General features: G+C 41.7%; 1 protein-coding gene across 1 annotated transcript; it reads right to left on the bottom strand.

Annotated features, from left to right (window-relative positions):
* Positions 1–2,713: 2,713 nt before the first annotated feature.
* Positions 2,714–21,328, bottom strand: acsbg2 (acyl-CoA synthetase bubblegum family member 2). The gene is made up of 15 exons (XM_041935029.1): positions 21,172–21,328; positions 16,484–16,619; positions 15,498–15,619; positions 13,763–14,034; positions 12,469–12,557; positions 10,872–10,992; positions 10,404–10,484; positions 10,163–10,312; positions 8,676–8,852; positions 7,677–7,858; positions 6,837–7,070; positions 6,500–6,717; positions 6,176–6,315; positions 5,517–5,763; positions 2,714–4,256 (listed from the first exon to the last, which is right to left on the bottom strand). The coding sequence occupies exons 1-15, from the start codon at positions 21,176–21,178 to the stop codon at positions 4,138–4,140; spliced, it is 2,295 nt and encodes a 764-aa protein (XP_041790963.1). The 5' UTR covers positions 21,179–21,328; the 3' UTR covers positions 2,714–4,137.
* Between the last annotated feature and the right edge of the window lie 6,347 nt (positions 21,329–27,675).

The following is a 27,675-nucleotide window of genomic DNA, read 5'->3' as shown; positions in this document are numbered from 1 at the left end:
CTGCAGTAACCCCCTCCTGCCCTCACTTCTTCCCCCGTCCCACCCTCATCTTCTCTAGGTGTGCCTCTGTCGACAGAACTTCAGGCCGTGATTACTGAGAATGAACTTTGAAACTGTGTGAGTGACGTTTGTGCGTCTGCGCGTGTGTTTGTCAGCGATAGGAGAGATTTAAAAACCAACCTTCCTGTCCTCTTCTCTGTGCATCGATGTGGGAACTTTTAAGTCCTAGTTCATGAACTCTGACCTTTGACCAGGCTCTCATTCAGTCCCTTGTGGTGGTTGAGAGGGGAGGTTGTGTGGGGACTTTGGAGAAGCCCCACTGTCTACCCACAGTCAATGTTTTATTTATGGACCTCTGCACTTTTGGCTGTGATGACTTCAGTACTTAAGTAGTTACCTAAACTGTATTTTTAAGGATTTTATACAATATTTACATGCAATACAATATGAATTGATTTTTTTTTCTTTGCCAACCATTTTTGTTTGTTTGTTTCTTATTTAATTGTCTTTATTTTGGCATGATTTGTCGCTATTATTCACAAACAAACATGCCCATTGGATCTATTTTAGGCAGAAAATGTTATGGGGGATATTCCCTGTATGTTTTTGTGTGTCATGATTCTGATGACAGCTGAACACCAAGAAGCAGGTGTTGGAAAATATTTGCTGGATGAGCTAAACTTTGATACCACCCTCTGCTTCCAGTAGGAATAACTGGACGGGAACGAAGACGAGTCCACTCTTTGGTTCAGGGAACTGAACCGTCGAGCTAAAATGTTTATTTTTTTCGTGTCATGTCCAGTCATGATTTGAGTGTTTCGTTTCTACTCATTCATAGAAGTCTGTATCCAAACGCCTAATTTTATTGTGTTGTGATAACTTGAGCCTGAAGAAACACATCATAGGAAACAATGGAGTTGTGAAGTGGGATGGAGCGCCCCTGGTACTGGAAGTAACATTTTTCCCATAGGCAGAATTATGCGAGAGTCGAAGCACTTCCACATATTTATTGTTAATTAACTACAACTCCCAAGAAGCTTTGCAGCAAGAAACATCAAAACTTAAAATTGGAAGCTTTAAGAAAATGCTGTTGAGAAAACTAAATTTAAAATTTACAGCTTAATATATTTTTGAATTGGCCATTTGGCTCCGAGGCTCATGGGTATCGTAGTATTTAGAGATGTCCTTCAGGCCAAAATGACAGGCATGATTTTTCAGAAGCAGCGTTGAAATAATTAAAACAGATGTTTCTGATGTAAACCTGCGTGATCGTTAACATTATCCGGTCTGAGTCCTGCATTTATATGCGAAGCAACACTGAAGACATACTAAAAAAGGGAACACAGAATGAAGAAAGTACTTCCAGAACCAGAGGACCCTTCCTCTTCACAACTGTGAGGAGGTCTGTTGGAGCGGCGCATTTCAGCTGAGACTATTATATATAATAAGTGTATAATACAGCAAAGGTAGAATATCTACTGTGTGGATCTTTAGACGATGAGGAAGAAGCAAAACTATAGAGCAAATGTTTCCTTGCAACTATGTGGAGGGGGGTGGGAGGGGGCATGTGCAGACGGGATGTTTCCTGTGTCAGTGGTCGTCATAATGTGTCTGTGACAACGGGACAGGGTTGCCTGTATTTATAAAGGTTTGATCTTTTTTTAACCGGGGGTAAAAGGGGGAGGGTGAAGTCCCACATGTGTTCCTTATACGTGGTCCAAGCTACAAACGACCGACCGGCAGAACAAATGATGAACTGGGTGGCGAAACAATTTGGTATTTTTGAAAAGAAAAACTTGGCATTACCATGCCACCATGTGGCCATATGATGCAAGTTAACAAGGACAAAACATGTTATTTTAATGTTATTTTTTATTTTGAAATCATATTATTAATAAAGTCATTAAGTACTGTTGTCCCTGTGTGTCCGCTCATTGACCGCTGGGTGACCCGGTCATGGCTGCGTGTGGAGGGTTCATGTAAGGTTCACGTGATGGTCAGTGCGGTGTGTGGGGTTAAAAGGACAAGCAGCAGCAGGCCGGCCAACAACGCTCATGATGCATTGACCATCTATCGAGGAAATGTCACCAAAGGGAGGGACGTTTATTGGCACAGGCTGATCAATGCGAGCGAACGAGTGACACAGCTCTGCACTGAGAGAATTTAGTGTGAGAACCGTGAGGCCAGTTTAACCTCTATCATTAACTCTTTTCTACAGTATGTTTGACACCACAGTTATTACAGTGGTGCGGTAAGGCCGACAAATACTGTGAGACAACAGAAATGTGGTGATTATTTGCCGCACTGTTTGCACAATGAGCACTTTGACCTTTGGTACTTGAAGTATATTGTGATGTTAATAATTTTGTACTTTTGAATGCAGGACTGTTACAGTATGTATTCACTGCAGTATTACTGCTTTTACTGAATACTTCTTCACACTAATCCTTGACACTCGGACGTTAAATGGGAAACATACACTCATCAGAGCTGCACACATCAGTTTAATCAACTTTTATTCCATAACTGATCAAACACACAAACATTCACAGGCCGACTTTGCTTTATGCATCATCATGCACATTTCAATCTTTCAGCCCTGATATCGTTAAAAACAGTTACAGCTCTTTAGGGTCCAGTCAATCCAGTTTTCTGTCTGGGGTCTCGTAAGCTCTCGCTGAACTGTTTGAGGTTTTTGCAGAATAACATCTCAGCAGAATAGTCCTTCATAATAAAGTGTTGTAATTAAACCGTCATTGATATCATGCTCTAGTACTTAGATACAAAACCTGCTCCAAGATTTAACTTGATGTGTTGAATGGAGATTATAAGCTTCACGATGCTGTACAAACAGAAGGCAGCAAGGCTCTCAGGCGCCCTGACACACGGAATCACCATCATTTCCTTAGTTAACTTCATACACACACACACACGTCAAAATTGCCATTTTGTTTAACCTGAACTTCAGTCACTTTGAGAGAACCACGTCTGGCAAACCTTCACTTTGAACTGTGAGTGCTACAAATGGCTACGCCATGGTATGCTTATTTACAAGATCGGCTCTTTGGACTGCAACAGCTTCTTTTACTTGCTCAAAATGTTTTATTTTGAAGATGTGTGAAACGTCATAAAGGAGGCGAAAGGCGGGGTCACCAGATCTTGGAGAGCATTTCTATGTGTGATGCATAAAAGATAGAAACAGACCACTACAGACACCTCTAAAGTAGTTGATATATTTGCCATAAACCTACATATAATCTAACTTATATACATTTTCCATTCCTGTTACACTTCTTCCATGTTTGAGTGCAAAAAAAAAAAGAGAAATATGAGATTTCCGGGCTGCTGAATAAATCAACTACAAAATGAAATCAAATAAAGACAAATGAAAGATGATGATGATGTAGGCAAGACATATTTACATTATAACACAAAATCACAGCAGGTCTACACACAGAAGGACTGCTGGAAATCATTTCAACAGGACCAGGCAGGTGTGTAGGCATACACAACAATGGTCGACATTACAGTTACAAAAGGCAATAGATATGGCTTCAATGACGTGTTTTTACAGTTTGAAACACAATATTTGGATGCTTAGAAATGATAATTTTCTTTGAAAGCAGGCTTTCAAAGACAAGCAAAAACCACCAAGTACATGTTAAAGGCCAGTGAACGTTGGATATGATTGCTGAATTTCACATGAGGTCTTTTCTACACACATTTCTTCATTTGAAGCTCATTTGGCCCACCTACACTTTGGCAAAACCAAAAATAAATAAAGAACATGTTCAAAAAACACAAGTTATTCCTTCACAAACATCTATTTTTTTTTGGATTCTCCGTCTCTTTATCTCAAGTAAAGCAGTGCAATAAACAACTTTTCTTACGTACAGCTGCAGCTACTTCATCTGTCAGATCGTCCAAATAAATAGTTGAATTCAAAATCATAAAGCTATTTTACAATGGCTTCTTATTTTTGCTTTCCTCTTGTACAACACCCACAAATGTAAACAAGACAGAACGACCAAAACTTAAGGCAATGAAAAGAGTTTCACAAGAGAAGAATGCAGGAGGGAGAGGGTGGATAAATGAGGTGGAGGCAGTCTGGATCTCCCTGCAGGTGGAAGAGCAGCTCTATTTGGGAGGCAGAGGGTTGTCGGGGGTCGTTGGAGTTGCCAGCTCTTTGTAAAAGTTCTCGATCTGGTCTTTGTACATCTTCACCACCACCGGCCGCTTCAGTTTCATGGTCGGGCCTGTGGAGTCGAGAATTCATACAGTTAAACGCTAACAAACCAAACTCAGCTATGCAACATATTGGTGTTGTTGCTGCGTCATGAGCTCAGCTGCAGTTTATGATTTTAGAAACCTCTAGAAAAAAAAAGAAGAATCACATGGCCTCCTAAACCCAATGCTTTGACTCCAGAAGCAGTAGTTTAAACTGCACCCAGGGTTTAGTCTAGACCCAGCTGCTTTTTCCCGTGGAAATCACCTCAACTCCACTCAACAATATTGCACAACGCTGATTCAAAAAAGTTGGGACTCGACTGAGCCTTTCCAGGAAGCTCCTTTCATACCCAGTCATGATACTATCACCTGTTACCAACCAACCTGTTTACCTGTGGAATGATCCAAACAGGTGTTTTTGGAGCGTTCCACAACTTTCCCAGTCTTTTGTTGCTCCTGTCCCAACTTGTTTGAAACGTGTTAAGTTCAGAATAAGCAGATATTTACAAAAATCAATGAAGCTGATGAGCTCCAACATTGTCTTTGTACTGTTTTCAGTTGAGTACATGTGAAAAAGGATCAGCACATTCTTGTTTACTTTTGTTGGTTCCTCTGCATACTTGGAAAAGACAAGAAAAAGTTTTGCTCGAGAAAATTTGGTTTGCTTTTTCAGGTATTTTTATGTAATTGTTTTTGTAATGAGGTTTAGTTTTTAAAGCAGCAATGGTCTTTTTTTTTATAAATTTAATCTGATGATTATTGGCAGATTCATTGTTTTGTCTATAAGGGCCAAGAAACTGTGAAAAATGTCGGCTGTAATTTCCCAGAGCCGAACGTGACTTATTCAAATAGCTTGTCTTGTACAATTAACAGTCCAAGATATTCCGTGTGCGATCATATATGAGAAGCAGAAAGTCTTCACATTTGAGAGCCGCTAATCAGTGAAAGTTTAGTCTTTCTGGTTGAAAAATGACTGAAATGATGACTCACTTAACAAAATAATTGCCGATTAAGTTTCTATCAACCGATGGTTTGAGCTCTAACATTTTTACCACTCCATGATAAATTATTCAAGTGACAAATCTTTGATCAAACTGCTCACAACCCACACACATGCACTATGTGACACTTAAGAGACGCAGGAAGAGTATTTCGAGCATCGGCCTCTTCACTGTGAATTCCACACAGTGCAGGCTTTACATTTATCAAATTACAGGGTCAACTGCACTCTCCTACCTGCAAAGTAAAGATCCCCTCATCGGCACACCCTGCCATCCCATCCCACTCACCGAGCTCTCCTCCTGTAACGGAGAAATCCCGATCCAGAACGATCCACTTTTGAATGCGCTGAGCGTTGGAGGTTGCCTTCTCGTTGACTCTGTTGATTCCCTCCTGAATGGCAGCGTGGACGGCCCGGTCTCGGCCGCCGGCGATCTCAGAGACGTGTGTGGCGTTGCTGCCCAGCCTCCGGCAGAACTCAACAGCTTCTGGTGTCAGCTCATCCTCTGGATCGCCTGACTCTGCGTTTACCTGACACTGGAGAGAAAGACATTTTGAAAAGTTTAATTTTACTGCCTAATATTTGGATTTTCTTCTCTTCCATACAGCTTTAAGTATTAAATACATTTCAAATGTGGAATTTGAATCTGTCTACATCAACTTGCAGTTTTCTTCAAAGGCCACTAGATGGCAGCACCTGAATAGCGCTGTCTAAGAAGCTGGTGCTTCTCTTTTTACTGCCGCCCCTGCTGCTATCATTTGTCAGATGATCTCTTTCTGAGATTAGATAAACACCTATAAAGATAGGATGTTTACAAAGCTCAGGGCCGGTCCTGTTTTGAAAAACACATCTCAGACACAGTGCTGTTACATCTTCAGCCTCCATCTGAGACCCTCACTCTGTTAGTCTCTGTGTTATGTACAGTTTCTGTAATCACTGCAGACTTACTTTAATGGTGAGCAGCATAGACAGAAACTTTCTCTTGTCTCCGATCAGCATGGCATTACTAATCAGCGGCACGGCCTCTTTCACCGCATCCTCGATGGGAACCGGAGGGATGTTTTCACCTCCTGCTGTGATGATCAGCTCTGAAATCAAAGCAAGGACAGACGGGTTAGGTAACACACAGGTTTAATTGAGATGTCCTGAGGCTTACAAAGATTCAATAACCTCTGACGGGACACTGAATCCATATTTGCGGAGGCTCTCCTAGATCCATAGATGCACCTGTTTGAGTCTCATCTAGCTCTACAAGGAATATAGAATAAGTACCTTTAATTCTTCCGGTGATGAAGAGGAATCCTTTATTGTCGTGTTTGCCCAGGTCACCTGAGTGCAGCCAGCCCTCTGCATCGAGAGCCTCCTCCGTCTTATCGGGCATGTTGAGGTAACCCATGAAGACGTGACGCCCCCAGAAGCAGATCTCGCCATTTCCCTCCTCGTCCGGGTTGTGGAGCTTCGTCTTGCACCCTGGGATCTCTTTACCACAGCTACAGGACAAAACAGCGTATTTCAAATTCACCGCTACGCACGTGTTTTGACTTGGCTCCGATTTGTCAGTGCGAGGAAATTTGGACCAAATCGAGTTGAAGCAAGAACAGAAATGTACCTGGTGAGTTTGAAAGCTTCAGGGATGGAGATGGTGTGAGGTCCGGTGCTCTCGCTCATGCCGTACAGCTCGTACAGAGGAATGTCCAGGCTGAGGAAGAACTCCAGGGTATCTTTGGTGATGGGAGCAGCGCCTGTGTAGCACTTGTTGCAGCGGTCCAGGCCCAAGGCCTTACGCACCTTTTTGAACACAAGCTTTTTGGCTATGTGATAGCTGAATGGTGTGCGGCCGTTTCTGAGGAGAGACAAAAAAATGGCAAATTTGAGCGATTTGAGCCACGCTACTTTATACAGAAATACATGGACCCCAGAGGATGATTCCTTCTGGCTGTGGTAATCCCCTGACCTTTATGTACATTTATGTTCCTCACAGGATTACTTTTGAGAACTTTGGTGATCCTTAACTTTATGACTAGTGCCATTATCAGATTGAATTCCTGCAAAACTAGCAGCCTCAGACGTTTTGTTCAGTACTAATTAGCAAATGTTAGCATGCTAACGTGCTAAATGAAGATAGTGATCATCAGCATGTTAGCACTGCCATTGTAAGCGTGTCAGCATGGCGACATTAGCATTAAGCACATCCTCAGAGAGCCACTGGCATGGCTGTAGAGTCTTAGTCCCATTGCTTATATGACCTCAACAGGCTAATATAAACCCAGCATCAGATAGACAGTGTCTCTGCTTGCCTCTACGCATAAAAGCATTGACAATATTCCTACAATCACTGGTCTCATGTCAGAGGGAAGTACTAAAAAAGTACTTCAGTAAAAACGAAACAGGAACGAGGAATGATTCTACCACGTCTAAATAAAGCTGCCATTTCATAACGGGTACATACTGAGCCATCTTGGTCAGATTAGTCTGCAGGCCGACATCTTTGGCCCAGGCAGCCACCTTCCTGCGCACAGTCGAAGACTTGGCTCCGACAGACTTCATCTTCTCCTGCATCTTCTCCCAGACACGTGGGACGCCCATGAAGGCTGTGGGACGCACCTCCTTCAAGGTGTTTACCAGAGAGCCCTGATAGAAGACAGCGTAACTTCAAGCACAAATATCACATGCACTTTACAGCTCACATGGAGAGGAAAGGAGCAGAAACACTGCTACTACAACGTGAGGCAGAGATTTTGGTAACATGCTCATGTGTCCACCCTCAGGATATCCCTCTCACTTTCACTGGAACTCTTGGTGATTCTCTCCTAACTGCATTACACACTTAATATGTGTAAAGCAACATGTGAGAATGATGAGGGCAAAATGAAGAAAAAAGCGCGAAGGCTGCCTGTTGGGCAGCAGGACAGCAAGCCAGATTTTTTTTACACTGCAGATTAAATCTAGTAATTCCTGTGAAAGGGCACGTCATGGAATATGCACATGATTGGTGGAGAGCTCAAGGATCAAAGAAGTTTTTGATGCCCAAAGCTTCGTTATGAGCCACAGAACTGATCCTCTCTGTTTTTATGGCCCTGAACGATGAATTGATCTCGGAGGAGAGAACTGGATTCCTATTTTTCAAAAGAAATGAATCTGGCTTTTTACGTGGGATAATCGCAGAACTGCGTTTTTTATTTCACTTATTTGTATCGTTTGCTATTTATTAATTCCTGTACACGTTTGCTGTCATTGTTCTTAATGTTTTTATGTTATTGTTAAAGCTGTAGACGTGCTGGTTTTCATTCAATTTGTTGTCCGATTGTGTGTTTTCCTTTTATGAAAACAATGTGTAATATTTGAATATTCATCTCAAATCCCTGGAGTAAATAACTGTCCATTTATTTGGAGTGTTCATGTGTTTGTGCAGCATTCACCACATATTAACACAACTGATGAATCTCACCTTCAGTGCATCTGGCTGAGCGAAGTGTGTCACCCCTCCGACCTTCATGGTGACCCAGATGTCGACCATCTGAGCAGCGATGTGGCTGAGCGGCAGGTAGCTGACCACCACCTCCTGAGCCTGAGTGGCGTCTGTCAGGTGTACATGACGGCTGGTGGAGAGCGCAGTCCATGTAAGCTGAGGGGAAGGAGAGAGACATTTTTTAAATAAGGTACAGAGAATTGCACAGAAACAATGGTGAATTCAATACTAGAATCACCACCTCATGAGTGTCTGCCTCCACCAACCAGTCAAGTCAGGGTTTATATCGATGTCTGTCCAGACTCGTATAATATACGTAGTCAGACTCCGAAGGAATTGATTAAAAGGTACTACGTGTATTTTTTGGTGAAATGGAAGTTGTCACTATATTGACATGTAGGGTGAGGAGTCCAGAGGACTGATAGAGAGCTATCAGCAATCACCTGAAGCTCAATGTCAGCAGAACCAATGAGCCTGTGGTGGACTGCAATGCTTCAAATATGGATGTTGCTGCAAAGAAGCTACAAAATCTAAAATGTGGATGTTTCCTGCACATCTTCAACCGGCAGCACAGAAGATCTCTACAATCAGAACAGTTTTAAGGTGGACACCCAAGATCAGTGTCACCAATTCAGCATCTGACCAAATGTCAAATATGGTCACAATCTGCCTTCTGTTCCTGAGTTATGGTGCTGAATAATGACCAGAAAAACAGAACATTGTGATGTCACACTGAAGTTGACCTTTGATCTTTTGGATATGAAACATCAGCACTTCGTCATCTTATCCTGTGAGACATTTGCAGGAAACTTTGTCATAATTAGTGTTTGGATTCTTATTATTGCCAAAAATATGTTTTGTGAGGTGACAGTGACCTTTGGCCGCCTAAATTTAATGATGTCATCCTTGTGTCCAAATACACATACGTGCAAAATTTGAACAAATTCCCTCAAGGTGTTCCAGAGATATCGTGTTCAAGAGAATGGGACATGCAGATGGACGACCTGAAAACATGAATGCCTCCGGCCACTGTCGAAAGCGCCGAGGCGCAAATACTTTATTTATGCCCCCGGGCCAGTTCTTGAGGCATGCATAGTGAAAAGGACATACAAACAGGACATATGAAGACATTTTTGTGATAGATAAACAGTGACCATCAGTGACAATGCTTTGACGAGTATAAAACGTGTCTGAAAACAAGTTTTCGCTGTCTCAAACAGTCAGAAAGGCAAGTTGAGTCTGTGGTTTAACAATCACAGATCGTCACTCACTGTCGTCTTGAACACACACTGATGACACTCATGTTGTGTCTTCGATCACATCTGTGTAGAAACCTGCCTTCAAGCAGTGCTTTAAGCTGTCGGCTGCATCTGCGCCATTCTCCCTTTAAATAACAGGAGTGTGTTTCTGCTGTCAGTGTCAGGAGCCAAACATGTGACACTTCACTACACGCTCATGGAACTTACATTATCGTGACTGAGCATGACTCCTTTGGGCTGCCCTGTGGTTCCTGAGGTGTAAATGAGCGTGCAGCATTGGTTGGGCTTCTGGCTGGAGATGATGGCGTCGAGGGGTTCGTCGGGCTCGTCACGTCCGAGCTCCATGAACTCGGCCCACTGCGGCACACAAACAAAGTCACTCAGATGATGCTTTTGAACTAAACGAATCAATCTTTTCATGTTCCTCATATGCAGATTGTGTACTTACTGTGTACAGATTTGGTCTCTTCTCTTTTAGTGCATCTTTGTACTGGATAATGGCTTTCAGGTGTGGCAGCTTGTCTTCAACCTGTGAACAAACAGAATACAATCTAATGACTGCAGGCAATAGTCGACAAGGAGACTTGTGCATAAACAAATATAGATATAAATAGTTTAAAGTATTTTGTGATAGACAGATAACACAAGCACTGTAACAAAATTGTGTGGCCTGTTTCAGTTTAATCAGCAGCGACATACTTAAGTATCATTTCATTTCCTGGTAAGTGTAAATGGTGCATTGATTTCTTGCATACTAACTGCCAAAGCACTATACTGTCAAGATTAACATGTAGAATACACCATAAACAGTCAGCATTTAGAGGAGAGATTTTCTACATGATATGTGGCATGTAAGCTTTATTTGTATTCATATCTTCAGCTCATAGTTGACCACAGTATTTCTATTCATCCTCACCTGAAGGATCTTCTGCAGCTGTTTGTGGTTCTCCACCACAATGATATTAGCCCTGCAGTTTTCTGCTACATACTGGCATGCCTCAGGAGAGTTGGTGGTATAGATGCCCACAGCAAACCCACTGCAACAGACACAGTACAAATCAGACTCTTCCACATTTACAGATACAACATTTGATCGGACCTACAATTTATCTGTGCTGGGTGTATTTTTTTCCACATTAAGTTACACTGTTTTCATTGACCTTGAACGGCAGGAGACTTTAGGTGAAAAAGCTTTACATTTTGGTGAGTTGGTGTGTACTACATTATCCCAAATGTTTCCAACAATGTTCAAACCCAGAGAGATTTGTAATTTAATGTGTTTTATTTGGCTGCCTGTCAATGGCGTCATATCCCCTTTGCCCCCTCTACTTTCTAAATTCTGTGCTTTTCAGTGTCGCTAACTTTCTTTATTCACTCCATTTCCATTCTAAAGAATACCTGACCGACCAGCATTATTTTATCAGAATACCCAGCACCCACTTCTAATGGAAACTGAGACAACCACGACTTGATTCAGCTGTCTTTGGTTTTGATTTCCAGCAAACGTGACTCGACTACTGAGTTTGCTCAACTAAACCTGTGATTTGGCTCATCGGAACCAGCTTGACAAGCTGACGGCAGAGACTAGGCGTGGGAGAGTGGGGAATCCACAAACAGTAGCAGCATGTGTGTTACTTTTGTATGCGTACTCATCTGCATAACCAAACTCATTTTCCCCATTGCGCTCCGGTTATTAGCCTTTGAAGAACTGCAGTGCATACACAATTCTGCTGAACAGCATGAAAAACCCAAAAGTCATGTAATACATGTTTGGTGATGCAAGAGGCTCAGCTGAGGCAAATCTGGCTGTGACCAATTAATGGGTTAGGTTGTTCATTAAAAGGGGTTTTGTTGTGTCAGATGGAGTCAATTTCTTGGTCTACTTTAGTGCTGAATAAAGCACAGGGTTTGATTTTTGTTGGTTCACACCAAGCATCATATTAAATCGCCATAGAAGAGAGGCCAGTGATCGCTGTCATGGGATCAGGAATTCATCGGTAGTGGAAGAAGTGCTCAAAACCTTCACTTAAATAAAAGTACAAATACACCCATGTATAAATATTCCATTACAAATAAAATTCCTGCATCATTCATTCATTCATCATTCATCATATCATTACATTGTTAAGGCTAATGCATTAATGTGTATCCTACATTTTACTGTTGTAGCTGCTCGAGGTGGAGCAAGTTGTAAATCTAAGGGGTCATGAGATGATTAAATTTATACTTAAGTAAAGTACTTCATCAGCTTCCTGTTTAGCATAGTGCGGTAATCAATCAAGATGTCTTTGAGCTAAGAGGCTGCATGCTGAACCGAATGACACCGAGGTTGCGCTCGGGTGTACTCGCATTTCAAGCCATGGACGGCACCACTCAGGCACGAACGACACGCTTACAGTACGAACACACATAAACACACGGCTGCCAATCAAACTGTGCGTGAGGCAACGCTGAGCTCATTACCGACAGCCACAGAGACAACAAATGAATGCAGAGAGGAAGATGTAACTCACCCTGCCAAAATGGCTCCAATGTCAGAGATGAACCACTCTGTGGAGTTGAAGCCCAGGATGCCGACGCCGTGGTAGCGCTGCAAGCCGAGCTGCAGAAAGACAAAACGTGCTTTTTAAGTATAAGTGAAATAACACATTGTTAAATAATCTGAGAGATAATATTGGGACACCTGCGCAACCATTTCATTTATAATTTAGCTGATTATAAATCTCTTTTCTCTTTTTAGCTTTCTTTCATTTATTTATTTCATCTTTAAATCTTTTGGGGACTTTTTGACAGTATGCACTTGAGACAAAGACAGGGAATGTGAGAAGAGAGAAAGAGAAAGAAAGAAAGAAAGAAAGAAAGAAAGAAAGAAAGAAAGAAAGAAAGAAAGAAAGAAAGAAAGAAAGCTCACGTTGCATCTGTCGACATGTGCAGGTGTCTCAGGTTCAGGTCAGCTTGAATGTACAAGTACAAAGATACAGAGAGATGTGAAGCATGTGTGTGTGTGTGTGTGTGTGTGTGTGTGTGTGTGTGTGCACATGACCTCTGCTGAGTCTCCATGCTGACTAACTGCGTTGGGTTTCACAACAAACAATAACGTGCTCTGTCCTGTACGAACAGCAGAGGCCTGTGCTCAGTGGCTGAGCTGCCTCACTAACATTTCAGCCCCACTCCTTTGTGCCTCGCGTGTGTTGTCTAGACTGACTGGCATGAAATCAAACCTTCCACCACAAGGATTCAAAAAGAATGACAACAAAAGTCGATTTTGCTTTGGTTTTGTTTAAAAGAAAACAGACATCTTAGAGCTTGTGATACTGAAGTAGAAATGTTGCTGAGGGTGGACAAAACCTTAAGTGCTTTTCTCTTTAGAAAAAGAGAATTACACTTCGCAGATACTTCTCTCTTTACTTTTAGGGCGTTGAGTAAGTGAGATTCATATGTTTCGAAATGACACTACCCTGAGAAAGCCTTCTAATTGCACAACGTCACGTCTTCAGCTTTTCCAGCATTGAAATGTTGAGCTGTTCTGGGTTTGGTTTCCAGTTAACCTGACAGTGTAAGCAACAAATGATAGATCTAAAATAATATACTTACACGTAGAATATGAGACATGATCTATTAGAAAATCTACGCCACCAGCCACACCAGTCACTGTAACTGCTACGGCTGCAACTAACAATTATTTTCATTATTGATTCATTCGCCAGCTTATAACAACATATTTCAATGTTTAGTTTTGTTTGATGATTCGATCCTTTCATATGTGACTGCTATTTATACGATATAACTCAAAAGATGAAAAAGTACCTTGAGGAAGCTCTTGGCAGCGGTGCGGCAGGTCTGGTAGTATTCTCTGTAGTTCATGCTCTTCTGCTGCTCGGCCTCCTTCCAGCTCAGAGCTGTGTAGTCGCCAAAGCGCTCCACAGCTGAGGTGAACATCTGGTTGATGGTCAAAGGGGTCTCCGCAGCCAGGCCAGAGTCCCCCATCCTCAGTTTTACCTCTGCATCCCCCTGTGAGGTCCACAGGCCGGGCTCTCCTGCTGCTGGCACTGACAGGGAGTTCGGGCGCTGGGCTTTCGCTAGAAGACGTGACGAAGACATTCAGAAAAATAAGCAAACGGTTGCCACCTGATATCAATGACAGATCCTCTTTCCACGAGACTTCCAGCAGAACTAACCTTTCTGCTGGAATTTCCCCAATTATCTATGTGAGTTGCAACAGACACCCTGTATATCTCACATTGTATTTGTTCGTCTGGCACTACATTAAAGCTACAAAAAACATGGGCCTCTGAGCAAATGAGCGAGACCTTGGGAACAGTGCCAGGCTCAGTAATGTCAAAATGAATGCTGTTACTTCAGGTCAGCTGGATGCATGTTCCTATGAAACAGTACAGTCAATATTACCTCAGCGTTATACCAACCTCACAGGTTATTTAACCTTTTTAGTTTTCTACGTTCTTTTATTTAATTTGACATGTAAAGTGTATCTTGAAAAGCACTCTATCAATAAATTATATTATAATGATAAATTATCATTATTATGATGAATAAAAAAACATAGTTTCTCGTCTTTAATGATCTTAAATTCTTGTTAAAGACAAACATTGCAGTGATTGCTACGATGTCAAGAACATGATTAATGAGATCCTTATACAGGTTGTAAAACAAACGGTCATTTCAGTCAAACCGAGTAAGTAGCAGTAAAATAACAAGCCCAACTGTCAACTGAAACATCTGTTTCAATTTACAGAACGACCTCCTGGTTCAACCTTAAACAAACACGCTGTGGTAGTTGTGGGCACACAGTTTCCTGCACAGTGAGGGATTATCAGCAACATTTTCAGTGTGCTAACTTCTGGTTTCACTTTTAAATAAAGTAACTAAACTGGACCTATTTTAGTGATGCTGCTGCATTTAGAGCCCTTAGAAATTGCATTGGTGCCTCCAAAATGATCGTAGCGATAAAACAGATGGTTAGAGTTAGAGTTGTCATAAACAGTAGATGTTCTTGTTGATTAGCGTGTGTCATTGACCCAACAATGCAGCAGGATATTCTCAGTATACGACAGTGTCATATTGCAGACAGAGGAACTAAATGATGGCAGATTTATGACAAACACAAACAGCTGGTTATCAGTACTAGATGTAGAAGAAACTGGGTCAGTCGTATTTCATAATCAAAGCGAAACTTAACATTAAAATGATCAAATATCATGGAAAAAGAAGTATGTGTAGTTTTGCCTTCGGTGACTAAGACAAGAAGGAAAGTCAAAGTGGAGACTGAAGGCAGGAAAAGGAAAGCCAAATTGTTCTGCCAAAGAATGTGGGAACTTGCATCTGACCCACTTCCTCAGGAAAGAAGTTCAACAAAAAAGTTCATGAATGCTGACTTCAGCAAGGCGAGCCAACAACAGTGACTGGCTCCAAATCAGAATATAGCCCGCTTGTGTCTGTATATCTGCACCGCCCGCACAAATGTTCGGGAGGGACAAAGCAAAAGTAAACACACTCGACCTGGTGGCCTTTCTTCAGCCCTCACCTGTCTGTGTGTTTGAGGCGTGTGCAGCGGGGACCTCTGTAGTCGCAGCGCTGCAGGTGACTTCATTGTGTGCACCGGTCTCCTCATCCCTTTCCCCGGTGGACTCTTCCTCTGAAGACTCACTGCAGCAAAGGAACGGAAAAAAACACGTCATTCAACGCGGGAGAGTGGATTGCCAAAGCGACTGTCGCATCCTTGGGGAAAACCAGAGACAGAAACTTGACCCTGCACTGAGCCACATGGGGAAAACTCCCAGCACACTGTCAAGCTCATTATCCTCCTGTAAATATTATTATGCTTTCATCTCAACTGCAGATCTTGTAAATACACACAATGATAGTTTCAAAGTAAAGTTTATATTATTAGTATTAAATAAAATGTTCAAGGGCAAGGCAAAAGTGATCAAACCACTTTGATTTCACTGACAGGAATGTAATCCTTTCCACAATGAGACTTCACAATTACAGCCCCATAACAAAAACAGTTGGGACTGTGTAAAACAGAATGTGATGATTTGTTAACCCTTTCTGACATCTACTCAATTAAAAACAGTAAGGAGACAGTACATTAAATGTTTGACCTCATCAGCTTCAGTGCTGTTCCTGATTGGATCATTCCACAGGTAAACAGGTTGATTGGTAACAGGTGGTAGCATCATGATTGGGTAAGAAAGGAGCATTCTGGAAAGGCTCAGTCGCTCACAAGCAAGGATGGAGCGAGGCTCACCACTTTGTGGACACATGATTGCATAAAGGATGTCACTACATGGGCTCAGGGACACTTTGTTAAACTGTTGTTGGTAAACACAGTCTGTTTGCATTCTGTTTTTACAGACAGGTTGTTCAACAGGTTGTGGCATCATTATGTGAACACTAGCTGGCTGCCATCATGGAGCAGAAAATGTGTTTGTTCTTCTTATGTAAATTATTATGAGACCCCTGAAACAGTGGTGTGAATTTGTTTTGGATGTGTTTGTGTGGACATACTTTGCTGTATCCACAATGTCATCATCGAGGGAGGCCGCACTGTTTCCCCCGCCGCAGGAAGACTCCAGGAGGCCGTCTGCTCTGGGAGGCTCCATCACCACAGCTTCAGACATGGCGGAGGGTTCGCACACAGTCACTGAAAGAGACGAGTGACAGGGGCTCGTTAGCTACTGTATTGTTGACAATCACTTGCATCGGACACATCTGCTTTTAGGGAAAAACAAAGTCCTCAAGGACTGAATGAGGAGTGTGAGATTAGACCTTTTTAATGATGTCCAAATCTCATTTGTCATCTCCTTCTTCAGCAATTTCACTGAGGTGGCAGCTAGCGATTGTTTTCATTATTGATTAATCCACAATTATCTTCTCAATAAACTAATTGTTTTGTTTTGTCTAAATAAAATGTTAAAAATTGTGAAAAATGCCCGTTAAACTTTTGGAAAGCCCAAGGTGATGTCTTGCCTTCCTTCGTCCAATCAACAAAATATTCCGTTTGCAATGATATAAAACAACAAATCGTCACAAAATAGTGGCTACAATCAGACAACAGTTGGAATTTGTGCTTTAAAAATACTGACATGATTAATCGATAATCAAAACAGTTGCTTATTAATAATCGTTTCAGCTCTATTGGGTTACTTATAAGCAGCAACATTTGTTCATTTTTTGCAGTTAATTGCTCATTTGTCTATTGAATATTGGTGGGTCTTCTTTGTAGCATGTATCCACATCCTCTGAGAAAAAGTATTGTCTCAGAGTTGTCTGTTCTAAATATTAAAAATAATAAAAAGTCTTGTAGATGTTGACGTAACGGATCATAGGATTCAACCATTTATTTACACCTCCGGATCATTATATCCGGGTCCGGGTGCCTTTTTCTTGATAAGGCAACCACCCCCCCCACACACACACACACTTTCAGAGTAAGATTCAAGCCTGTTTAGAGAAGATACCTTTTCACTTAAAGAAAGAAAAGAAAGAAAAAAAAGAAAAGGGGTCGCTCCTCTGATCTAATTGTGAGAGAGTAACACCAACATGTGACAGCCGGCAGCTACGAGTACTCACAAGACTCACGCCTGAGTGCTGCTGGCAGCAGGTCACATTGGATTTTCTAGCAGTTGTAGTTGGGGCTACGGTTACACATCCACTCCCCTCTCCGGCTCTTGTGCAGAGTGTAACCGGTTACTTTTCATCGCCACATATGGGCCTCTATATGAATATGTGACTGACCTCTGCTGAATGGATACGGGAAGGGAAGAACCCTTATGTGCACAAAAGCATAACATGCTGACAGTTCCTCAAAGGCCCACAACTGTGTTTAGCACAGCACAGCCACTTCTGAAACATTTGTAGAAGGCCTTTGAATAAAAAACACTGAACCACTGGTACAAGACAGTAGAAATTGATTTCTAACTTGTATGAACATCAGAAAAACCTACATGTCACAGTCACCGGTCACCTGAAATGTTTACTCGACACACAGACAATATTTACCCTGAATTTGGCAGGTGATAAATTCAGTGCCTGCTGTTATCAAGCTTCATAACTGACTTTATGAGCTGCTAAACCAAACACCATCTTCTTCTATACTATGACTGTTCTGTTGACAAAAATTTGGTTGTGTGGCAACAGTGTGAGGAACATACAGAGCCGAGCTGGCAAAGCGGACAGATGTCACAGATAACATTGTCTAGCTGTGAACAGTGGATTGCCAGTGAAAGCCATGTAAGTAAAACTAAATCTGATGAATTAAAAGAAACCAGATTTTGAAACGTGTAAAAGGAGGACAGCCTGATTTTTTTTCTCCTCTCTCACATCATTTACTACATGGTGTCATAGTGTGTAAAAGGAGATCAGTGCTGTTTCAAAAGAGTTGGAGGGAGAATCCTTTTCTGCCTTTGCCATTACCTCATCACAGGAAACACATCAAAGCCTCCTAAACAATACCTTCACCACTCGGCCACCATGGAATCCACACCTCCATGACGCTCCCTCTCATTCACGACCCCTCTTTGGTAAATCACAGGTCTGAGCTGCTGCTGGCCTGTTTATTTAAGTGAGCTGAAAACACATACCAGCCGCTTCATCTGCCTATTGTGGAAGCAGCCTATCATGACTGGGCTGTAAGGGACAATTGGGCTTGGACAAGTGGAAAGAAACAGGCGCCAGGGAGGTCAGAGAGCAGGAACGAAAATATTTTTCGTTAAGAGCTTGACACATATTTGCCAACCACACCTTCCAAAAAAACCCAGGTAGAATGGAGTCTTCCATGTGTGAACTGCAATGACAGCAGTCCTGTAATTCTGGACTCTGAGGAATCGGCAGCCATCACCTCAAACTGTCATTAAAAACATTCTTCAGTCACGTAGCAAGCAGTCGGCTGACCCCGAGGAGACTTAGTGACTGAATCCTACGGAGGCCTGAAGGTCTCACAGCCAAGGACACAAACGCCACAGGGGTGAGCTCACTGCTGCTCACTTGGGTGCATGCAAATCTTCCATTTTCTTTCGCCTCTTCCTTCTAATGCAGCTGCAGATTCCTCAAGGACACAGCTGTAAGTGGACGTGGGTTTCCAGCAGCACCGGAGAGATTAAGTTGAGATGAACTGGGGTATGGCTTGGGCAGACATTTTCAAATTCCCCCTCCTTTGTTTTGCTTTAGGCTCTGTCATTGTCTTCGTGCACAGAGGTCAGGGGATTGGGACGGGTGAGGGGTGTGACACTTGAGAAAAGGTTCAGTCACTTGGACCCTCTAAGTCTGGATGAATCAGCATTAAACATCAGACTGGAAAAAGCCCAGGGGCTATTTCTTCCTTGCTCCCCTTTTACTTCCCCTTCTTCCTTTCAAAGCATTTCGATCTGATGAGCTCTCATCATGTGAACCCAACACTTTTAGATCATGTCCCTGAGCCCTTCTGGTTTAGCTTTGGTGTGACATCCCACTTCTTATTCTTGTCGGGCAGTGATGGGTGCCTCACAGCAGTCATTTGTCATCAAGATTTACTGAGTTAGTCATCCATGATTTGCCCAAAAATAAAAATCTCTTGCCTGGTGTGGTCAACTCTCACTTTCAGATTCATCAGAGAGATGGTGCTCCTATTGGGCCACCCCCCCTGTTAAAAATGAATAAATCACCAATTGCCCATTAGATAAATAGGTGGGCTTCTCCTTCACTTGAACTTCTTGGCAACCTCCAGCAAAGCCATGGTCTCTTGAGAAGTAGAGCTGGAACTAATTATTATATTTACTATCAAATACAGCATAGATACTAGCGATCTATTAACTGTTTTCTCTATAAAATGCAAAAAATGGCCTGACAATTTCCCAGAACCCCAGGAGACGCCTTCATATGTCTTGTTTTGTTTGATCTGCAGTCCAAAGCCAAAATATATTTAGTTTACAATTATATAAGACAGAGAAAAACAGCAAAAATTCACACCGGAAAAGCAGGAACAAGCAAATGTTTGTCATTTTTGTTTGAAAAGTGCCTCAAACCATGAATTGCTTAACAAAATAGTTAGACAGGCTCCCTTGCATCTTTTCATGTGTCAAGCTTCCTTGTCATGTGCCATCTAATACCCAGGATGATTTGTCTGATGAATTGAGCACTGCGCAAGCTGACATCATTATTCCAACTGCATTCATTTGCAATCAGGAGAGGATTATGAAAGTAGAACAGAGTCCAGCCTTGCACCAGCTGTTCGATTCAGAGAGGGAACAAAATGCAACAGTTGGAGAGACAACACTTTCAAGTATTATCTTTGGTTAATGAAGGGTCTACCACTTCAACGTCTATCACTGAGCCAAAAACATGAACGCCTAAAACCAAACCAGGGACTCTCCCAACACAATACCACTATGTCTGCAAACTTCAGTTATGTTAATCTACTGTCATACAGAACACACAAACCCCACCCCTCCCTATAGTCTTGTCTCTCTGTTCTCATGCACTCTCTCTCCTTGTCCAAGATAACATCCACATCCACTTAACTGTCTAAATGTAATGCTGGCGCTCAAACACGAGTGAGATGAATTGTTTTTCTGCCAATACATCCTCTGAATGATCCGCACCCTCAGCCAGCTGCTGCCTCTCAACAGTACCCAGAACAGCAGTTTATGACCGGGCGTAATCCTCAGCATCCTCCATGTACAGCTACAACGTTGAGCTTAACATTTCTGATGCAGTTTCAAATATTTGTAGGCTGATGTTGACGTTTTAATTAAATGGGACAAAGCTTTAAATGCAGCCCTTTAATGTTGGTTGTCATCTAGCAAAATTCACACAGATCTGCTGGCTGGGTTACACCCTTTTGCACGCGAGCAGCTATGCACATGTTGCAGAGAAGGTGACTGAGCCATACATTTTAAATTTACAGATTAAATGACTGCGAACTACAGCTGTGCTCAAATCGGCCTTAAAAATGAACTCCATGTAAATACAACTATAGAATTAATGTCAGGGAATGGTTAAGACAAATGATGAGCAGGGAAGTCAGACGACAGCATTCAACCTGAGGAACTAAATGATATTAATTCAGATAAAATCTGTAGTATCATACATGAGACACGTAACCTGTCAACATAATCACCAACAGGTTTCTTATCAACCCTGATGTGCAAAGCGAAAGCTGGATAGTAAAAGTCTCATTCTCTGCTACGTGAGACAGAAATGTAAATGGAGATACTCACATTGCATTGTTGGAAACTAATTCTTTTCCCAGTTTGTATTACAGGTTTTCTCTTGAACCTCTTTTCCTCTTCCTTTTCTGTAAACGCTGGCTTCAGTTTGCCGCTAAACACACAAATTCGACAGCTGCCCACTGTTTCTACGAGTTGAGCAGCATATCATTCATTTTCAAACACAAGCCGGCTTGGTTGGTCCCACCCCCTAAAAACCCCACCCAGACGGGCCAGCCAGCTTCCTCCAGACGCACTCCCTCCCCCCGCAATCCACCGAAGCAACCTGATTGGCTAAAACTGCTCACACCACAAGATCCATTTTCCATATAAGGCCACGCAAGCCAAATGAATAAGGTGGGGGAAGTGGCTGTATGGACACACACACACACACACACACATTCTCGAGAGAGATGATGCGATGAAACTCAAACCCATCCCCCCACACAATACTCCCCTGCACACACACTGAAAACACACGTTGCAGCTCTGCCGGCTGGGGTTACTGTCGGACAAACTGCATGCAAAGCTTTCTGAGGCACGATTACAAGTGCAGCTGTGCTGGCTGGACTTTATGACTTTCCACTGACTGAAATCATTCTTATACACACTGCAAAGACGCCCACATCCTGTGACCTACATTACTACAAATATTATAGATTTATCTTTCTTCTTTTCCTTAATTTTAAGACAATGTTTACCCATTAGGGCTACTTTAGCGAATCATCTGCAGATAATATTCTCAGTTACTAACTGTTTTGTCAAGAGCAATTGCCAGAGCAATTTTAACCCAAAACCCAAATGGTAGTCTGTTTATAATGATATAAAACCGCACATCCTCATACTGGAGAAGCTGGAAAATGGAAAATGACTCAAAGGGTTAATCCATTATTAAAATAATTGTAGTCCAATCAACTGATAGACTAATTGTTTCAGCTCTACATCCTCCTCCAAATCTTCAAAATAGCAGTGGTGGAAATAAGTACATTTACTCAAGTATTGTACTTAAATACAAATTTGAAGTACTTGTATTAATAACATACTAATAATAGTATGTCCACTTCATGCCACTTTATACTAACCCTATTCCTCAACAATTCTAATGTGAAACAACGTGACCTACTATACTTTACAAATTATTATTTTACATATCCACAATCCATATGACGAGCTCATAAAATATGTTGCGCTGTTACAGATTAAATTACCCATACGTATATAAAGTTAGAGCTGAAATGATGAATGATCAACTAGTCTAGAACTAGAAAGAAAATTAATCAGCAACTATTTGGCAAGTCGTTTCAGTCAATTCTCAAGCAACAGCTTGAGGCTGCAGACTTGCTGCTTCTCCTTGTCTGAATCACACTAAATTGAACAATTTGGGGGTATGGCTTACATGAAGTAGTATAAAATTATCTCCTACTCAACCAACTATAAAACTAATAATAATGTAATAATGTGTCCTTCTGATACTAGAAGAACTAGCATTATCAATGTAGAACTTTTGCTTGTTATTGAGTATTTTTATTTTAGTGTGGTATTGTTACTCTAACTTCAGTAAAGTTACTGCAAAAAGTATCATATAATGGATGCTAAAGCATCAAAATAAAAACATTGCTGACAGCTGTAGTGAATATACCAGTGAGTCACTGAGCAACCAAGAAGCTTCTCCTGATAGACTGGATTTCTTCAAGGTTACATTGTCTGCAAACCTAAATTTAACCATGAGAGTTAAAAATCAAGCTGTCAGCCCAATCACACAGCTTGACTTGCCAATCCTGTACTTCCTGTTCTCTTGAGCTGTGAACTGATATTCAGGGTACTAAAACAAAGAGAGCGGCTGTAGAGAGGAAATAACTGAAGGATGAGAAACAGAACTTAAAGAACTGCTCATCACATAGAAAGGTTTGCTGTTGGCAAGCACCATGCTTTTCGTACACCTATGAAAAAAAGGAGTGAAAAACAGGTCAGGACACTTTGTACACATGCCTGTCCCTGTAAAGGAAGTGTCAGTGGAGGTTCACAGCAATGAAGATGAAGATTCATTTTAACACATTAACCTGCGGGTAACTCCAAATGATAGCAAGCTGACATCGATATGCACAAAAAAATAATTTATCAACTAGTCAGGAAGCACCAAAGGTTAAAAAAACCCCGGTCTCACTTGTGGATTTGATCATAGGTTTCCCCAAGCTTCCCCAAAAGTCCCACCTCCACCGTTCAATAGGTCAAGTAGTGCAAGTCGGTGAAGCAGAAAGCACACACATCCAACTCAATAAAAAAGGTATAAACTGAAAAAAATTGTGTATATATATTTGCCATTGCCTGTTAATACATAAATAAAAAAGATCCACTCAAAAATCAAAGAAAAATACATGCACTTCACACTCACTTCAAAATTAAATACAGGGTCTGTAAATGCATGTGACATCAATTTAAACTGGTGTTTTTATTTGGTGATTTTCTTATTTTAATGTGGCTTATTTTTGAAGCTCAGTCTGAAAATATCTCACGTGTATAGATGCTCAAATGACTTTAAAAAATAATGTGTACCATCGCTGCTCAATAGAAAGATCAGGCTCAGCCAATTGCTGTGTGAGATGAAAACGCAGAGCCACCACACCACAGCATCACATGACAACCAGAGGCCAGCTGATCCAGTCTACCCATGCGCAAACCCTGAAATGCTGCAGGATGTGTTTAGTGCTGACGCACCCTGCACGTAGGTTATTGCCGGTCAGTGACATCCTCTCTCTCATCCCACACTCTGCAGAGGCTGCTGAGGCAGAGCTGCGAACTGATCAGTGATGAAAAGTAACTAAGTACATTTGGTTAAATACGGTGCTTAAGAGCAATTTTGAGATGCTTGAATATTTCAGTATTACATTTTACTTCATTCGTTTTACTTCTACTTTTTACCTCTACTCCACTACAATTCAGAGGCAAATATTATAATTTTTATTAGGGAGATAATAAATAAATAAATGGGTATTTCTGCAAAATTAGTACTTTTACTTTTTGGACTTAAAAAAATACTTTATGTTTTGATTTACGTTTTTCCATAACAATGCATATTATTTTACAAGGTATTTCTATGTTTTGAATGTGAAATGTTCAAGGCTGTGAGACTCCTCGATTCATCTTCCGCACTCTACCTTAAACCATAAATAAATAATTATCATGCATTTACATTTTTGTTTTGTGAGTGGCATAAAGTTGCACCAACTTGCATCTCGTAGTACAACGCTATGTTGTAGAACGACATAAATAAATAAACAGCAGTTGAATAAAAATTACAATAAGTCGTCCAAACAGAAGATGCATTTACCACCTGTACAGTACAATTTCAAATGATTATATTGTTAGCACCCAAAAACTACAGCTCCCACAAGGCTTTGACGGCGGAACAATGGCTAAGGCTCATGGGACATGTTGTTGTTGTAGAATGCTAACGTTCACGGAATAATAACTTTTTACCTTGGGTGAAATGACTAAGTGTTCCAATTTAACCACCCACCACAGTATTACAAACTCATTTATCTTATATTATGAACAGAACATCTCAGTATTGTGTTTCAGATGTCAAGACTGAAAGAGAAAACTAGAAAAAACTCAAACACGTGAGTTACAGAGGCTTTAACAGAACCACTAATTAGCTTAACTAGCTAATTGCCACTTTAAAGTTACACTTCAATAGCTAAACTCAGTAGCATGTAGCTTGGTACTCGGCGGAAGTTAAAACTGAGTGATAAATAATAAGCAAATACCTACATAAGCAAACGTAATCAAATCACAGGTGAAACGACCTACCACAGAAGAGGCTCTGTGTTTGGAGCAGTGTCCATGTTAGTGAGTGTGTCAGCGACGGGGCAACTTGCGATCCCACTGGCAGACGGTCAAGTCCGCGGTGAGTTGCACTGACCGCTGCGTGACACCTGTTTGAAACAGTCAGGACCACAGCTCACCCCTGCATTACACGGACTAAAATGTCTCTTGTGCATCATGAACACTGACTTTTCATTTTAAACACACGTATTTTTCATGTATTTTTACTTTTGCAGCACTTGTTTTTTTGTTTGTTTTTTTTTAATTTCTGTTTTCTCTTACTTGGCAACAAACCGGAATCTGATTCAGGAAAAAAGGCATACAGTGTTGCACAAGGAGAATGAATTTCTTCAGGGGCTAAGTAAGTCATGAACAAACATGCATCATTATTGAGGGAAAAAAATATGTGATTATATGGGCTGTCATAGGTCTAAGTCTACCCAGTGCAACCCTCCTTTTCCAAAGGCCAGGAAAAAATAGTCTCTAAATCTTACGTATGTTCTTGTCCAAAAGGCAAAGACAGCACCAGTCTTGAATCCCAGTAACTAGTAGGCTATATAAATGAAAATTGTCTCTCATCAATTGTCTCAAGTAAACCCTCAAGCATCACAGATACTGCAATCACCTTATTAAACAACCAGTGTGTGTTACTTTTCAAAAATTATGAACTATAACCCTCCCCAGGTTTCTTAAGTCCCCAAAGACAAAGTCTGATGATGACTGAATGAGTTCAGTGTCCTCATCAGACCCTTCATTTCTTTGGTATCATGTGAATCTTTTATCAGCTCTAGCCCCATAAATGTGCCTTGACAATTTTATTTTCTTTTTTGAAGGTCTCAACATTTCAAAACAATATGTCCTCAAACACCCCACCAAAGTCTGCCCCCAATGTACTGTGTAAGGTGCAGCTCCAACAATTGGATCTTGACGAAGTCCTAATTTTTATGTAAAGTAACTACTGTTGGGCCCCATGCCTGCATTAATGAATCAATAAAATAATCAATGGGACGCACGCTCACTCTTGTTGTATCTTGTGTCCACAGTATCTCAGTGAAGCATTTGTCTCCCTTTTGTCAATAACACCTGACAATGTATCTGACACCCTGTGACCTCCTCCTGTCACAATATTGACATATGCTGCCACCATGTGTTTAAGATGTGAAATGCAGCAAGGCAGGCCTGGTTGCACTCTTGCAAGGAAAGGAAATAGAACAAGAATATGTATGTATATTAAGCTTGTTTTGAACTTTTTGTATTGAAAAGACTAATAAATAGATATAAAAAAACATATAATATATAAAATATATACTTATACTTATTAAATAAATATTCACAGACTACATCCATTTCTGTGTGGACAACACTGTGCCTACCAGGATGGTGCGGTGTTTCCAAAAAAACAAACCCTGGGTGTCCCCTGAACTGAAAGCCCTATTGAATGAGAAGAAGAGGGTTTTTAGAGGACAAAACTGAGCTGAGGAGGGTGTAGAGGGAGCTGAAGAAAGAGATTAGGAGGGGCAAGGACAGCTACAGGAGGAAGCTGGAAGAGCGAAAACCATCTCAGGCCACAGCAATGACAGCGGCAGGGGCCCTGAATCTTGAGATCGGGAATGGGCAAATGAGTTAAATATGTTTTTCAAAAGATTTTATTCTACCCTTTTCCCTCCCCCACCCACCAGAGCCCCGACCAGATGCTGTTGCCTCTCTGCATCCCCTCCCTCCTCCCTGGAGCATCCCTGACACCAGCAGCTCCATCGTCACACCACTTCATCCCCCTCCACTCCACATCACAGACCACTGACTCCTCCCCCGACCTCACTCAACATTTGACAGCAGATCAGGTGAGGAAGGAGCTCAGGAGGATGAAAGTGAGGAAGACTACTGGCTCTGCCATTCTGCATGTCTTTAACACAAGCCTTAGCCTGGAGAGAGTTCCAGCCCTGTGGAAAACTTTCTGTGTGGTTCCAGTGCCAGAGACTGTGCATCCCAGGGAGCCCAACCACTTCAGGCCTGTAGCCTTAACTTCCCACCTGATGAAGACCTTGAAGACGATTATACTTAACCACCTCCGACACCTGGTGAGCGGCGAGCTGGACCCCCTTCAGTTCGCATAACGACCAGGCATTGGTTTGGAAGATGCAGTCATCAACCTGGTCGACCTCTTTCCCACCTGGAGAGCACTGGGAGCTCAGTGAGGGTCATGTTTTTTGACTTCTCCACTGCTTTCAACATGATCCAGCCATCACTGCTAAGGGGAAGCTGGAAGGAGCTGGAAATAGCTGGGTGTTAACCTCAACAACAAACTGGACTGGACCAACAACACAGATGCCCTGTACAGGAAGGGCCAAAGTTGGCTCCATCTGCTGAGAAGACTGAGGTCCTTTGGGGTAGGTAGGACACTGTTAAAAACTTTTTGTGACACTGTGGTTGCATCTGCAATCTTTTACACAGTGTCAGTCTGCTGGGGCTGTGGAAGCTCTGAGAGGGACAGAAAGAGACTTAACAGACTGGTCAGGAGAGCTGGCTCTGTCCTGGACTGCCCTCTAGACACCATAGGGATGTAGGTTAGGGGAGGATGTTAGCCAAGCTGATAGTTCTCTTCAAAATTTTGGCAGTATATTTTTTATGGCAATATTTTTGATAGTTCTTGTGTATAAAATGTACATATACACAGTCAACTTTTATTTTCTA

This window comes from Chelmon rostratus, chromosome 4 (genome assembly GCF_017976325.1).
Source record: "Chelmon rostratus isolate fCheRos1 chromosome 4, fCheRos1.pri, whole genome shotgun sequence".
Lineage (NCBI taxonomy): Eukaryota > Metazoa > Chordata > Actinopteri > Chaetodontiformes > Chaetodontidae > Chelmon > Chelmon rostratus.
Note: the sequence above shows the minus strand (reverse complement) of the source record. Positions and strands in the feature narration are given on the sequence as shown.

Excerpts from the sequence above, each read along its gene's own strand:
- acsbg2 (XM_041935029.1), bottom strand. Across the intron at positions 7,071-7,676 it reads AATCTGACCAAGATGGCTCA|AAACGGCCGCACACCATTCA; the intron begins GTATGTACCCGT and ends GTCTCTCCTCAG. Across the intron at positions 6,718-6,836 it reads GAAGCTTTCAAACTCACCAG|CTGTGGTAAAGAGATCCCAG; the intron begins GTACATTTCTGT and ends TTTGTCCTGTAG.